A 16,663-nucleotide genomic window follows, 5' to 3' on the forward strand; every position below is an offset into this window, starting at 1 on the left:
ATTAGATTAGCGTCGCCCGTGCCTAGGTGTTGGCGGCGGCGCTCCACAAACATTGTGTTAAGAAAACGCTTTTCTACAAACAATCGATTTAAGGGATTTGTTTTTGTTGTTGTACTGTTTTTGTTTCTTTGAAAAAGTAACAACACAAGTGTGATGTGAGGCTTAAGTTAAAGGCTGCCATCGACTTAGGAGGTGAATAGGAAATGTAGGTGTTGTTGTATAATGTTTTATTTAAATTACATTAAGAAGCGGCTCTTTGCAACGAATTAAATGACACTCTTGGATTGTAATAGGATGTATAATTTTTAAGTAAACGGCAAATCCCAGTGTTCTTGACAACAACGTACAATGTCGGGATTGTCGTGAATGCCATGAATTTATTTTTAATTTTATTTTTTACAGCATATCGCAAATGTCAGGCAGACGACTTCCAGTGCGGCATGGAGGGCGCGGGGCCCGGCAAGATCTCATCACAGGGTCCATGCATACCTAAAGAAAAGAAATGTGACGGGTGAGCAATAAAATTATCTATTTTACTAAACCTCTTTAGTATAGTTGACAGTAGTTTTGCGAGCTAAATACGTGTAGCTCACATGAAGAGAAACGAAAAAACTTGCAAAGGCTTTTTGTACCGAAGTTTCAGAATATTTTATATACATAAATACAGTAGTTTAATTAACACAAGAAGTGTAATAAAAACTAAAATTTATTAAATAAAACCAATCAGTTTCATCAAAGACGGTCACAACTTGATGACCTCGAATCCTGTTTTCGAAACATATGAAACATCAAATCTCTATTTAGTAATTTGCACATTTGTCTGACTAGTCTCGTACACGTGCACAGGTACCTAGACTGCCGCACGGGGCGCGACGAGCAGGATTGCCCGGAGCCGGGGCTGGCGTGCCGGCTCGACCAGTTCCGCTGCGCCTCCGGCACCAAGTGCGTCGACTCCGCCGTCAAGTGCGACCACAAGGACGACTGCGGTGACAACTCGGATGAAGCACACTGCAGTATGTTTCTAACAGTATACATCTAACATAGAAGATATGTAAAAGTGACTGCATGTGTAACTTGTATATTTCCGTGCAGGTTTCCCTCCATGCCACATCGGTCAGTTCCGCTGCAGCAACGCGCTGTGCATCCCGGCGACGTACCAGTGCGACGGCTACAAGGACTGCTCGGACGGCTCGGACGAGGGCAACTGCACCGCCATCGCCTGCCTCGATAACAAGTACCTGTGCCCTAAGGGCGGGCCCGGGGGCACACACAAGTGCATCGCGCGCTCGCAGCTGTGCGACGGCAAGAAGGACTGCGAGGACAACGCGGATGAAGAGAAGGCTTGCTGTAACTACATACTATAATAATATATAACTATATACTAGTTTTTGTTAATGTGCATTTGGTTATGGTTTCTCATTTGTGTGCTACCTATGTAAAATTTCACATTTTCAAGATTGAGTTTTACAATTAAGAAACAAGCGATGCTCTTAAAACATCAAGTCATTTCTTTCTTGCCTGACGGTTTTGCGAATCTTTCAACCCGTTCTAATGATGACGTCATGTGTCCTCAGCTAAGGCGTCATGTCCGGCGATGGAATGCGAGTACAAGTGCGTGGCGTCGCCCTCCGGCGGCGTGTGCACGTGCGCGCCGGGGCTCACGCTGGCGCCCGACAACCGCACGTGCGTGGACCGCGACGAGTGCCGCGAGTGGGGCTACTGCCACCAGCTCTGCGTCAACACTCCTGGCTGTAAGTATAATCTATCACTGTTCGCGCCGGGTCTTCAGGTGGCATCCGACAACCACATGTTTATTATGTAGAAATGCAACATTTAATAGAAAAACCCGCAATGATTTGTTGTTTCGCCAGCGTACAAGTGTGCCTGTGCCCCGGGCTACACGCTGGTGGACAACGGTCGCTGCGCGTCGAGCGCGTCGGCGGCGCCGGCGCTGCTGCTGGCGCACGCGGCCGCCGTGCTGCGCATGGACCTGCACGGCCGCGCGCCCACACACCTCGCCAACGCCACCGCCGCCGCCGGACTCGACTTCCACTACAGGAGGAACCTCTTGTTCTGGTCCGATCTTAAGACTAGAAAGGTTAGTTTTATGAAACTTTACTGAGATTATGCATATCACTATTATCTATATTTTGCCAAACAACTGAGGTTAGATAGAGACTTGAAATCTGGAATCTCAAAAACTAAAGTGTATTGATAAACCGCGCTTAACGCTGTGGCATATCGTGTTTCAGATCCACTCGCAGCAGCTGAGCGTGCCGGCGGGCGTGACCAGCTACACGGGCACGGACATCACGGTGGCCGGCTCGTGGGCGCCCGTGGCCCTGGCCGTGGACTGGGTGGGCGACAAGCTGTACGTGGCTGACGCTATCGGCCAAAAGATCGATGTGTTCGAGCTGGACGGCCGCTGGCATGCTGTTGTGCTGGGTTCTAACCTCACCAACCCCGCTGACTTGGCTCTCGACCCCACGTTAGGGTTGATGTTTGTTGCTGACAGCAGTCAGGTATATCCAGCACCTTACGTCATTTAATGTACCCATATCAAAAGTACCAAAACTCACTCCGCGTTTCAATTCCTTCCAGATCATCAGAGCTAACATGGACGGCACGCACTCCAAATCCATCGTCTCTGAAGCGGCATACAAAGCGTCGGGTATCGCAGTCGACATCATCGCACGAAGGATATTCTGGTGTGATTCCCTGCTGGACTATATAGAGACGGTAGACTACGATGGTAACCATCGATTCCTGGTCCTCAGAGGGCAACAGGTCCCCAGCCCCTCCAGACTGGCGCTGTTCGAAGACAGGGTCTACTGGTCAGATAACACCAAGCAAGGGATCAGCTCAGTCAACAAGTACGAAGGTCCCTCCAGTATACAAGCAATCTACAAGATGAAAGATATCCGAGAACCCAAAGCTATTACTGTGATCCACTCGCTCAAGCAAACCTCAGTAAACAATCCGTGCGGCACGAATAACGGAGGATGCTCGCAGATGTGTATAGTGACCGCTCTACAGAACGGCGGCCTGGGCTACCGCTGCGCGTGTAACATCGGCTATAGACTGGAAACCGATTTAAGAAACTGTGATCTTGTTAAAGAGTTCCTTATGTACTCCCAGCAGAGGTTTATTAAAGGAAAAGTACTGAACCCAGTGATAGAGGGCTTCAGCGATGCCATCTTACCAGTAGTGTCGAGAAGAGCTAGATTTGTAGGATTAGACTTTGATGCTCGAGACGAACACATCTACTACTCGGATGTGCTGCAAGATGTTATATACAGAGTGCACCGGAATGGAACCACTAAGGAAATAGTTCTAGCATCACAAAATGAAGGTGTTGAAGGTTTAGCAGTAGACTGGGCGTCAAAGAATCTGTACTACATAGACTCTAGGAAAGGAACCCTAAACGTGTTATCTACTAGAAACGTAGCTTACAAAAGAACTTTACTAAAAGACTTGAAGAGGCCGCGAGCAATTGTCGTACATCCAAACAAAGGTTTTATTTTCTTCTCAGAATGGGACAGGCCAGCCAACATCAGCAGAGCGTACACCGATGGAACTAACTTATTAGTATTCGAGAACGTGACGCTCGGCTGGCCCAACGGTTTGTCCATAGACTTTGATTCCGACAGACTGTACTGGTGCGACGCTCTGCTCGACCACGTGCAACACTCCAAGCTGGACGGTACCGACGTCAAGACTGTTAACTCAAGACTGATTAGACATCCATTCTCCATTGTCATCCACAAAGAATTTATGTACATAACGGACTGGAGGCTGGACGCTATTGTAAGGCTGCACAAGCTGACCGGTGAGCAAGAGGACATTATGGTCCGCGAACCGCAAACCAACAGGCTCTACGGTGTAAAAGTGTACAGTGAGGAAATACAGAGGATAGATCCGATGCAGCCATGTTCGAGGGACAATGGAAACTGTCAAAAGTTATGTTTTGCAGTGCCTAGAAATAACACAGAGTTGCTGACGGTGAAGTGCGGCTGTCCGTACGGCGAGAAGCTGGGCGGCGACGGCACGAGCTGCGTGGCCGACCCCAACTCCGAGCCGCCCGTGCAGGCCTGTCCGCACTCCTGGGACTTCACCTGCAGCAACCAGCGCTGCATACCCAAGAGCTGGGTGTGCGACGGCGACGACGACTGCCTCGACAACAGCGACGAGGAGCAGAACTGCACTAGTAATTACTTTTTATGTACCTTCTTCTAAGGGTTTCTACCTTTGAGTAGCTCAGATGGTTTTAATGACAATTTCATTGATTTCAGAAACGACATGTAGATCATCAGAGTTCATGTGTAAGTCTGGTCGGTGCATTCCGGCAACATTTAAGTGTGACTCTGAGAACGACTGCGGCGACTTCTCGGACGAGACGGGCTGCGTCAACGTGACCTGCAGCTCCTCGCAGTTCCAGTGCGACAACGGCCGCTGCGTGCCCAACACCTGGAAGTGTGACTCCGAGAACGACTGCGGAGACGGATCTGATGAGGGCTCTCACTGTGCAGAGAAGACTTGTGCTTACTTCCAGGTACAGCCATCAGTCCCTCGAAAACTCACTGACATGTATCATGTAGTATGTTTTGTATTATTCTTTCTACTAGTAGAAGTCATCGCGTTAATCTATGTCGGTATGTGCAGTTCACATGTCCGCGCACGGGGCACTGTATCCCGGCGTCGTGGGTGTGCGACGGTGACGACGACTGCTTCGACAAGCAGGACGAGGCGGACTGCCCGCCCGTGTCCTGCCTCGCCAGCCAGTTCAAGTGCGCTGACCTCAAGCAGTGCGTGCAGGTCGGTATTCGCACTATTAAATGAATATGCATACTGAATATTTTTTCTATACGAAAGTTTCGTGCGAGACGTTAAATTGTCATTTTTTACTGTTATATTTCAGGAAGCTTACAAATGTGACGGTATCCCCGATTGTAACGACGGCAGTGACGAGGCGGGCTGCCCGTCGCTGGCGCCGCACCAGTGCCAGCCTGACAAGCAGTTCCAGTGCCGCTCCTCTGGCATCTGTATCCCCACCACGTGGTATTGTGATGGTGAGCATATACGTGAACAACAAGATATCCTTTAAAGCTACACCGAAGACGTTATAACTTTTATCTTTTTAGTCGTACGTAGATTATTGGTGGTATAGCTTAGTAGGTTGTGTAGTAGAGCGTGGTAGTGTGTGGGTGCTAAGGGCGCGCGTGTGCAGGCACTCCGGACTGCGAGGACCTGTCGGACGAGCCGGCGGCGTGCGGCGCGGCGGCGTGCGGGCCGGCGCACTTCCGCTGCGACAACGGGCGCTGCGTGTTCAAGGCCTACGTGTGCGACGGCCGCGACGACTGCGGCGACGGCAGCGACGAGGGCCGCGCGCACGCCTGCCAGCCGCCCGCCCTGCGCTGCCCGCCGGGCGGCTGGCCGTGCCCCGGCGTCACGGGCCGCTGCGTCAACCTCACGCAGGTCTGCGACAACAACTTCGACTGCCCCAACGGTGCCGACGAAGGTACGATTCTTCACAAAATTACGATCCAAAGGTAACTTTGATTTCGAGGATCAACAGTTTATGTAACGTATCTATTTTGCAGGTTTTAGCTGCGATTTTGCTGAATGTGAACACCAAGACGGGATGTGCTCAAATGGTTGCAAACAGACTCCGAATGGACCGTTATGTTTGTGTCCGCCTGGTGAAGAATTAGACGTCGATGGTACCAACTGCAAAGACATAGATGAGTGCAATCCTCCCGGACTCTGCTCACAAACGTGTACCAATACTAAGGGTTCTTACGTCTGCTCGTGCGTGGATGGCTACCTATTAACTATGAACAATCATACATGCAAAGCCAACAATCATTCTAGTGCATTCCTAATCATCTCGAACAGGCATTCTATATTAGTGGCCGACCTTAACGAACAGGGTCTCGAAAGAGTGCCCATTAACGTGGAAAATGTTGTTGCAACAGCATCCAACATGCATACAGGGACTATATTCTGGTCAGACATGAAGCTGAAGAAGATTTCTAGATTAGACCGCGGTAGCGAACCACAGGTCATCATTTCCACAGGATTGGATCTCGTAGAAGGTCTGGCCTATGACTGGGTAGGAGGAAATATTTACTGGCTGGACAGCAAACTCAATACTATCGAAGTGGCCAGAGAAGACGGCAGCGCTAGGACTGCTCTACTGAGCGGTAACATTACCCAGCCGAGAGGAATGTGCCTCGACCCGGCCCCGAACGCAAGGTGGTTGTTCTGGACTGATTGGGGAGAAAACCCTCGTATCGAAAGGGTCGGAATGGACGGTACACAAAGATCGGCCATTATTACTACTAAAATCTACTGGCCTAACGGATTAACCCTTGACACAGCGACACAGAGGGTGTACTTCGCCGACTCTAAACTGGACTTTATCGATTTCTGTTATTACAATGGCACCGGCAGACAGCAGGTGCTAGCTGGCAGCCACTACCTTCTCCACCCGCATTCCTTAACGTTATTCGAAGACACGTTGTACTGGACCGACCGTCAGTTGAACAGGGTGTTGTCAGCTCACAAGTTCAAGGGCACCAACCAGACCGTCGTCTCTCATTTGATATCGCAGCCGCTGTCCATCCACGTCCACCACCCGTCTCTACAGCCGCAGTACACATCGCCCTGCAAGAAGGACACATGCCAGCACCTATGTCTGCTCAGTCCTAATAAGACGATAAGCTACACTTGCATGTGCAAACCTGGATTTAAATTGTTACCTGACGGCAAGTGTATTGAAGGTAAAAAAATACTTTTTGAATATTTTATACTTAACTATATAAAAGTAGCAGAAAGTTTGCAAGCTAATATTCTGATATTCACAGAGGAATCAGCGTACCTGATGGTACTTAAAGGAAGCCAAGTCATCGATCTATCAATGGACGGTTCCGGCCGCGCTGGACAACTTGCTCCAATTGTTGGAATTCAAGGTAAGTACTACAGATTCTGACTTTATAAACAAAAAGTATGAATTTGCTCAATTTCAATGTTATCTTTAAATTTTATCTTCTTTTAGGAGGAGTCCAACTGGACTATGACCGACAAGGCCACATGCTGTACTGGCTGCAATCCATATCTGGAGACAGCGATGATGACGAGAATTGTACAATATACAGTATGCCTTATGGCGGTGGTAATAAGGTCGAGTTCTTCGGGTCCGACAATGGCATCGTGGGTGCTCCTTCTTCGATCGCGTTTGACTGGCTCGGCAGAAACTTATACATGGCCAACAGAGTCGCCAGTAACATCGAATTAGTAAGAGTTGATGGCAAAGTAAAGTACAGGTCTATCGTGATGGCTAATGATGGCAGTAGAACCTCCGTAGCCAAACCTAAAGGCATCTGCTTAGATCCTACTGAAGGGTAAGATTTAAAAAATATTAATTATCAATCATAAAACTTTAAATATTCACTAATAAAAAAGTTATTCATTGTTAACTATTTGTGTTGCAGCAAAATGTACTGGTCAGATGAAGGCGGCTTCGGAGTGCCAGCTAAAATAGGCAAAGTTAATATGGATGGCACCAATCCTATCATTCTTGTGGACAACATCGAGAGGCCAGAGGCCGTCACCATTGATGTTGAGAAGAAAATTTTATACTTCAGTGCGCAATACCCGGCGAGCGTAAACAGCGTTAACACAGAAGGAAATGACAGAAAAACCATATTGGCGGAAGCGGCTGGCATATCATACCCTAAAGTGATTGCAGTCCTTGATTCCAGACTGTACGTCTTGGATCCACTGCACGAGAAGATCATTAAGGCTGACTTGCCTAACGGAGACAACATTAAGGCTGTATTAGACAATGAGAGCGATTTGAAATCATTTACGGTATTCCAGAAGAGGAAAATGGTCCATCACCCATGCTCTCAGAACAACGGAGGCTGCGAACAGATCTGTATCCCCGGTGACGGCGGGTCTCGGATCTGTGCGTGCTCGGTGGGCTACAGGAAAGAAAACGAGGTTAACTGCGTCCCTTACAAGACCTTCGCGGTAGTATCACAGCTGGACTTAATCAGAGGTTACAGTATCGATTCCAGTGCCGAGGCAATGGTCCCAGTAACCGGACTCGGGCACCACATCCTACACGTTGATGTCCATTTCGCTGCCAATTATATCTACTGGGTAGAATTTAATCGTGGACAATGGAACGGCATTTTCCGTATACGACCGAACGGCACTGAACTACAACATATTGTTAAAGATGGTATCGGCAGCAATGGCATACGTGGATTAGCGATCGACTGGGTGGCGGGAAACCTCTACTTTACAAATGTCTTTCCTCACGAAAACTATGTTGAGATGTGTTGGCTAGATGGCTCTAACAGGAAGGTATTAGTCAAAACTACAATGGATGCTCCTCGAGAGTTGGCCGTCAACCCTCTGAAAAGACTGTTGTACTGGATCGACTATGGTCAGTACCCACGTATCGGAAAAGCCTACTTAGACGGTAGCAACTGGCAAACTGTTGTGAGCTCTGGAATATCGAATCCGAGAGATCTGACAATAGATATGCTGACTCACGATGTCTACTGGGTGGACTCTAAACTAGACCAAATACAAAAGATTTCCTTCAATGGCGGCAATAGGCAGTTGATTAGATCGAACTTACCAAACCCTATGGGCATTGCGATACACACAGGCAGCGTATATTGGGTTGATCGCAACTTGCAAACTATCTACAAAGCATCAAAACTGCCAGGCAACATGTCAATGCCAGAAAAAGTAAGGATAAACCTACCGAAACTAAGAGATATCGTTATATTTGACGTGAACAACCAGCCAACAGATGAAAACAACCCCTGCAGAAAGTTAGGCAATGGCGGATGTGACCAGTTATGCTTTAGTTACCCACCTGAAGCAAACAAAGGCTACACACACAAATGTGACTGCGCCACAGGACAGATATCAGCTACCAACCCAAAGAAGTGTGATGTCGTAGACCAGTACCTTGTATTCACCACCAGGACGGAGATCCGCGCCATCAACCTGGACCCCAAGTCCACCGGAGTACCTTTCAAACCCGTCGTGAACTTGACAAACGTCGTTGGCGTCGAATTCGACTACGCCGACAACAAGTTATTCTTCACACAAATCAGACCTTGGGCAAGAATCGGTTGGATGTCCGCAAACAACCCGGATCCATCTACAATCCAAAATATCATCAGCAAGGGAATCAACCCCGAAGGCATATCGTACGACTGGACTCAGAAAAAGGTTTACTGGACTGACAGCTCAAACAATTCCATTTACGCTATGAATTTGGATGGCACCGAACTTGTAATGATAGCCAGGGTAGAGAGACCTCGAGCTATTGTGGTAGATCCTTGCAATGGAACGCTGTACTACACTGACTGGGGACGATTTGGTACTTCTGGAAAGATCTATAGAACAACCATGGCGGGATCGTTAAAGAAAGCTATTATCGATAAAGACCTTTCACAGCCTAGCGGTTTGACTATTGATTTTGATGAAAGCATGTTATACTGGACAGACGCTGTTCGAGAGAAAATTGAAAGATCTAAAATGGATGGTTCGGACAGAGAAGTCCTTATAAGCGCGACCATTTACCCATTCGCTATAACAGTATTTGGAAACTACATTTATTGGACGGACCTACAGCTTCGCGGTGTTTACAGAGCAGAAAAACACACCGGTGCTAATATGATCGAAATGGTTAAACGTTTGGAAGACTCTCCTCGTGATATTCACATATACAGTAGCAGCAGACAGAAGTGCCAGGTCAACCCTTGTAAGATCAGCAACGGAGGCTGCGCGCACAGCTGCCACCCGGCGCCCAACAACACAGTTGAATGCAAATGTGACGACAACACTAAACTTGTCAACGAAGGACGTATGTGTGTCGCCAAGAATATCACTTGTGACCCGAGCAAGTTCTCCTGCGCTAACGGAAAATGTATCAGCAAAATGTGGTCTTGTGATGGTGACGATGACTGCGGTGACAACTCCGATGAAGACAAGAACTACTGCACCTACCACTCTTGCTCACCTAGTGAGTTCCGCTGTAATAATGGAAGGTGTATCTTCCAATCATGGAAATGTGACCACGAAAACGACTGCAAAGATGGATCAGATGAAGAAGGCTGTGTATACCCACCTTGCGCTGAAGGAGAATTCACTTGCCTGAATTCACGCTGCATACCTAAAACACAAGTTTGTAATGGCATCAACGACTGTAAAGACAACATCACATCCGACGAAACACATGAGCGTTGTCCCATGAATACAACCTGCCCAACGAACCACCTCAAATGCGAGAAAACGAATATTTGTGTTGAACCGTACTGGCTGTGCGACGGAGACAATGACTGTGGTGACAACTCTGACGAGGATCCGCTACACTGTGCTCAAAGAACGTGTCCTCAAAATAGTTTCCGCTGCCCCAACCATCGATGCATTCCTGCTACTTGGTACTGTGACGGTGATGACGACTGTGGTGACGGAGCTGATGAACCACCAGAATACTGCCGCTCCGAGGGACGTACTTGTTTTGGAGACCTGTTCACTTGTGACAACGGTAATTGCATACCTAGGATATACATTTGTGATGGCGACAACGATTGTCTTGATAATAGTGATGAAGACGACCGCCATCAGTGCAACGAACGCAAGTGTGACGCTGAAACAGAGTACACTTGTGAAGAAAACAAGTTCTGGCAACGTGCGCAATGTATACCAAAGAAATGGATATGTGATGGCGACCCTGACTGTATCGATGGCGCTGATGAAAATTCTACAATCCATCATTGCGCAACGCCTCCTCCGTGTTCTGATGATCAATTCCAATGCAACAATGGGCGCTGCATTAACGAAGGATGGGTGTGTGATCACGACAATGACTGTGGTGACGGTTCCGACGAAGGCAAGCGCTGTAACACTCAGTATAAGACGTGTACCGATCAAGAATTCAAATGCCAAAATTTCAAGTGCATCAGAAATCACTTTAGGTGCGACGGCGAGGATGACTGCGGCGACCATTCTGACGAAGTTGGATGTGTTAAAGAAAACAAGACTTGTCCTAATGGACAATTCAAGTGTAACAACGATCAATGCATTGATAGTCGGCTGGTGTGCAACAAGGTATCAGACTGTACAGACGACTCCGACGAACCTGCGCACTGTAATGTCGACGAATGTGCTAAATTGGAAATAAATCAATGTGGGCACAAATGTATTGACACTATTACTGGCTATTACTGCGACTGTAATCAAGGCTACAAGCTGCTTGGCGACGGAAAAGCCTGCGCTGACATAGATGAATGTATCGAAACGCCAGGAGTGTGCTCACAGTACTGTTCTAACACCCCGGGATCATATTACTGTAAGTGTAACGACCAGTATTATGAAAGGGAACCTGACGAGCATACCTGCAAACGAAAAGACAACATAACAGCTTGGATCATTTTCACTAATAAGTACTACGTCCGAAACATGTCCACAGACGCCTCCCTTTACAATCTAATGCACCAAGATCTAATGAACGTCGTGGCCATTGACTTTGATTTCAAAGAACAGAGAATGTATTTCGCTGATGTTTCAGCCAAGACTATTTACAGATCAAACTACACAGACCCTAATCCCACGAAAGAGGTTGTTATTCGTCACGACTCTCACGGTCTCGAAGGTATCGCAGTGGACTGGATTGGAAGGAAGCTTTACTGGCTTGACAGACATTCGAAGAACCTGGACGTCTCGGAATTAGATGGTACTAGAAGAAAGACACTGAAGACCGGTGTCACCGACCCCCGAGCGATTGTGGTTCATCCAGGAACAGGTTACCTGTACTTCACTTCGTGGCACTTGCAAGCCTACATTGGTAAGCTGGGTATGGATGGCTCAAACTTTACTTCTATTCTAAATTGGGAAGATGATATCGCTTGGCCAAACGCTTTGACATTAGATTACTTTACTGACAGAATATACTGGGCTGATGCTCACTTGGATTACATAGGCTCGGCAGATTTAGAAGGAAGACACAGACATGTGGTGCTTTCTGGATCCAAGGTACCGCATGTTTTCGCCCTCAGTCTATTTGACGATGAAATTTACTGGACTGACTGGAACCTCAAAGCCATTAGTAAGGCACACAAACATTCCGGAGAGAATTTGACTATTCTTAGAAACACAACTCATAGGCCTTATGATATCCACGTGGTACATCCTTTAAGACAACTATCGTACCCCAACCCTTGTGGAGACAACAACGGTGGATGCTCACACCTTTGTCTAATAGCACCTCCGCACGAGTCCAGCTATTTGAACATTGAGGGTTACGGAGAAGAGGGTGCCACAACATACAAATGTGCTTGTCCAAACCAATTCTACCTTGCTAGAGACATGAAGACTTGCATTGCCAACTGCACAGACGGTCAGCACAGGTGTAATGGGCGTGATGAGAAATGCATCCCATGGTTCTGGAAGTGCGACGGTGAAAAGGACTGTATGGATGGTTCTGACGAGCCCGACACATGCCCAGTACGACACTGCCGAGCTGGCTCATTCCAATGTAAGAACACCAACTGTACGCCAGCTGCCACTATATGTGATGGTACCGATGACTGCGGTGACGGCAGTGACGAGTCAGAGTGTTCGCACGAATGTCCTCTTCTAGAATTCAAGTGCAAAGCTAGCGGTAGGTGTATCTTGGATAGCTGGAAGTGTGATGGCGACACAGACTGCAAGGACAACAGCGACGAAGATCCTGCCATGTGTCATAACAGACCTTGTAACCCTGACACCGAATTTGCGTGCAAGAACGGACGCTGCATACCTAAATTATGGATGTGTGACTTCGACAATGACTGCGGAGATGATTCTGATGAACCCGCTTACATGTGCCGACAAAAGAATTGCACAACAGGTTGGAGAAGATGCCCAGGGCAAGCAAACTACAGATGTATACCAAAATGGCTCTTCTGCGACGGCAAAGATGACTGCAGAGATGGATCTGACGAGTTACCGGAAAACTGTCCGTCCTGCAATTCAGAAACAGACTTTACCTGCGACAATAAACGCTGCATACCTAAACAATGGCTCTGCGATTTCACCGACGATTGTGGAGATGGCAGCGACGAATCGGAAACTGTTTGCCAACACAAGTACAGAGAATGTTCAGAATCTGAATTTAAGTGCGGTAATGGTAAATGTATATCTTCGAGATGGCGTTGCGATCATGAAGATGACTGTGGAGACAATACGGATGAGGCCGACTGCGGAGGCTTCAAGTGCAAGAATGGAACTTTCCAATGTAAATCAGGACACTGCATCGCTGCTTACTTCAGATGCGATGGAGACAGGGATTGTAGGGATCTGTCTGATGAAATCGGCTGCCCACCACGTTACCCTGGAGGCAGATACTGTCCAGAGAGCCGGTAAATATAACTATACTTAAACTGATTGATGATTGTACATTAATTCAAGTTTAACTCTTTAAACACATTCAATTTTGATTACAGATTCCAGTGCGCCAATAACTTGTGCGTGTCTCAATCAGACTTGTGTGACGGAACTGATGATTGCGGTGATGGTTCCGACGAGGCAGCTTCCATCTGCACTAACTTTAACTGCGACACGCTGAGACGGTTCCACTGCGATAACCATAGATGTGTGCCGAGGTAAAATACTAATTTAGAAATTCACAGTTAAACTTCGCCCTTGAGAGTAATAGTTCGTAATAATAAAGATGATTCTGATGATACCCAAAAACCATTGACCAGAAATAAAAAAGCAACGTTGTAAGACCGTATTAGCTTTTTAGCGATTGTCCACTTTTTGAGGAAAGCCTTTAACCTAAATTATTTATTTATATAATCTGGTGTTGATGGGTGTGTGCAGATACCAAGTGTGTGACGGCGTGGACAACTGCGGCGACGGCTCGGACGAGAACAACATGACCCTGTGCGCGGCCCGCATCAAGCCGTGCGACCCTTACACGCAGTTCCAGTGCGCCAACAGGCACTGCGTGGACCGCACGCAGCTCTGCGACTTCGCTGACGACTGCGGCGACGCCTCGGACGAGCTGGGCTGCCATCACACACACACCTGCTCTCATATGGATAAAGGTACATGGTCATTCAAATAAAGCACATCGTCTTTTTATATTATGTGTTTGAGCAATATCGAATTTGATTGTATTGGTTTCAGGTGGCTGCGAACATTTCTGCACGAACTTAACTCAGATCGGCGGCGCTGGCGGGTACATCTGTACCTGCTACCAGGGATGGATCATTTCACCGGTAGACAAGAAAAAGTGTGTGGACGTTAACGAGTGCGCCGCTGGTACCCACCACTGCTCTCAGATCTGCAACAACTTGAACGGAAGCTACAGCTGCGACTGTCGAGAAGGATTCAAGTAAGTAAACTATATTCGCCGCATGCTAGACCTAGTTTTAACATGTAAAGCCTTTTGCCGCTATAGCAGCAAAATACTGTCAAAACACATTATTATGTAAAAATATATATATATACAATATTAATGAATGTAACCAGCCTTAAAATACAATCTAATTACAGATTGGCTGACAACCTGTCAGGCGTATGCAAAGTTACAGAAGACGAGGTTGTGTTATTATTTGCTAACGGACCAGAAATTCACGCATTTGCCCAAGACAAGAATGAGGAGTTCGATGTGATTACGTCAGAGAAGAGAATCGAGGCCATCGACTACGACCCTAAACATGAGATGATATTCTGGGCCGACAGCTACGACAAAACAATCAAACGCTCGTACATGATTAATGCTCTGAATGGTCAGGCCAAGACTGGATTCGCCCAGGACTTGAACATGAAGGGCAACTCAAAACCGACCGCGCTTGCTGTCGACTATATAGGAGACAATCTGTACTGGACAGAAACAGACCGAACTGGTTCCAAACCCAGAGGACGAGTTATGGTGGCTAGAACAGACGGAAGGTACCGAAGAGCTCTTGTATCGGCTGGCATCGAAAGTCCGACGTCACTTGTTCTCGATCCTCAAATGGGCAGGATGTTCTGGGCGGACGCGGGCTCAGCTCCTAAGATCGAAATTGCCTGGATGGATGGCTCAAAGAGGCGACCAATCGTCACGGAGAACATCAGGCATCCCACAGGCTTAGCCATCGATCATTTAATGGATCATTCTATCTACTGGACTGATACAAAGCTGAATACTATCGAGATGATGAGGCACGACGGTTCCAACAGAAAAATCATACTCAAAGGCGATCTACTGAAGCATCCGCTGTCATTGGACGTTTTCGAGTCGTCGCTGTACTGGGTCACCAGGGATACGGGCGAGCTCGTAAGACAGGACAAGTTTGGAAGAGGAGTGCCATTCGTTATATCCAAGGATCTAGTCAATCCCTCAGCTGTGAAAGGTGAGTTTCACTTTGAATCAATAACTTTCTATAGGTAATCCTTCGAAAAATACTTTTAGTGAACTCTTCCAAAATGTATTTCGTAATGTGGAACCTTCGTGTGTAGTGTACCACCCGCGGCGCTACAACGTGTCGGCCCGCTCGGAGTGCGCGCGCGCGCCCTGCTCGCACCTGTGCCTGGCCGTGCCCGCGGGCCGCCGCTGCGTGTGCCCCGACCAGCAGCCGCCGCCCAAGCGCCTCGCGCAGGAGCTCGCCTGCGATGCCGGTAACATATTTTTTCCAATTCCTGCTGGCTTTCGTTTTTCTCGATTCGCTGTTCATTTTGGAATATGAATGTATCGATGCCTGTGTGTTCAGCGGTGGAGCCGCCGCGCCCGCTGCCGCGCGTGTGCCCGTGCGAGAACGGCGGCACGTGCGAGGAGGACGGCGCGGGCGGCGTGCGCTGCGCGTGCGGGCCCGGGGGCGCGGGCCCCACGTGCGCGCGGGCCCCGGCCGCGGCCGCCGCGCGCGCCGCCACGGCCGCCGCCGTGCTCGTGCCGCTGCTGCTCGTGCTGCTGCTGGCGCTGGCCGGCGCCGCCGCCTGGTTCGTCATCCGGAAGAGACCCTTGTGAGTCTTATCGATATATTATCGCTTCATTTTTTTACAATTCTCCGTTTTAACTAAGATGTCGTCTTAACTAGTTCAATGATAAGGAGTATCTTTTATAGCACTGTAGATTCCTGCAGAAAAATTTACCATGACTTGTGCTGTCTCGTGTTTAATCATTATGCAAACAGTAGTCGTCGGACATATTTTACTCCAACTACAAAAAACTATAACTAGATACTACAAACAACTGAAATCATATATTCAGAATTGCAAGGTTTTCATTATGAGTGGTGCAGAAGCCATCCAGCCAAAATATGTGACGGTTACCTTCACTCGCCTGGCATTGCTTCATTCAGTTCTCACCAAAAACGAGGTTTCATTTCGGACGTTTATGAGTTAACAGTTACAATTTATTTGTAACAGCGGCAAGGGAGGCGGTCTAGGCAGCCTGGCGTCGTCGCAGAGCGTGTCGTTCCGTCAGGGCTCCAACGTAGAGTTCGGCGGCGTGGCCGAGCCCGGCTACACGCTGGAGGAGACGCCGCGCAAGGGCCGCGACTTCAGCAACCCCATGTACGACGCTGTCACCCGCGCCGTGGCCGCCGGCGAACCCGAGCCGCCCATACGTGAGTTCAATCACTTCTAATTACATTGGTTCAAT

General features: G+C 48.1%; 1 protein-coding gene across 1 annotated transcript; it reads left to right on the forward strand.

Annotated features, from left to right (window-relative positions):
* Positions 1–402: 402 nt before the first annotated feature.
* On the forward strand, positions 403–16,663 carry LOC113497878 (low-density lipoprotein receptor-related protein 2; the record flags this gene model as incomplete). The annotated part of the gene is given in 22 exon segments (XM_026877640.1): positions 403–511; positions 847–1,013; positions 1,093–1,347; positions 1,575–1,751; positions 1,872–2,098; positions 2,253–2,522; positions 2,602–4,207; positions 4,293–4,552; positions 4,663–4,815; positions 4,919–5,069; positions 5,228–5,518; positions 5,601–6,782; positions 6,867–6,971; positions 7,058–7,403; positions 7,494–13,433; positions 13,518–13,676; positions 13,897–14,123; positions 14,206–14,413; positions 14,575–15,416; positions 15,523–15,681; positions 15,774–16,023; positions 16,429–16,663. Coding segments are annotated over 22 exon segments (13,304 nt in total), but the record flags the coding sequence as incomplete, so codon positions are not given.

This window comes from Trichoplusia ni, chromosome 10 (assembly GCF_003590095.1).
Source record: "Trichoplusia ni isolate ovarian cell line Hi5 chromosome 10, tn1, whole genome shotgun sequence".
Classification (NCBI taxonomy): domain Eukaryota; kingdom Metazoa; phylum Arthropoda; class Insecta; order Lepidoptera; family Noctuidae; genus Trichoplusia; species Trichoplusia ni.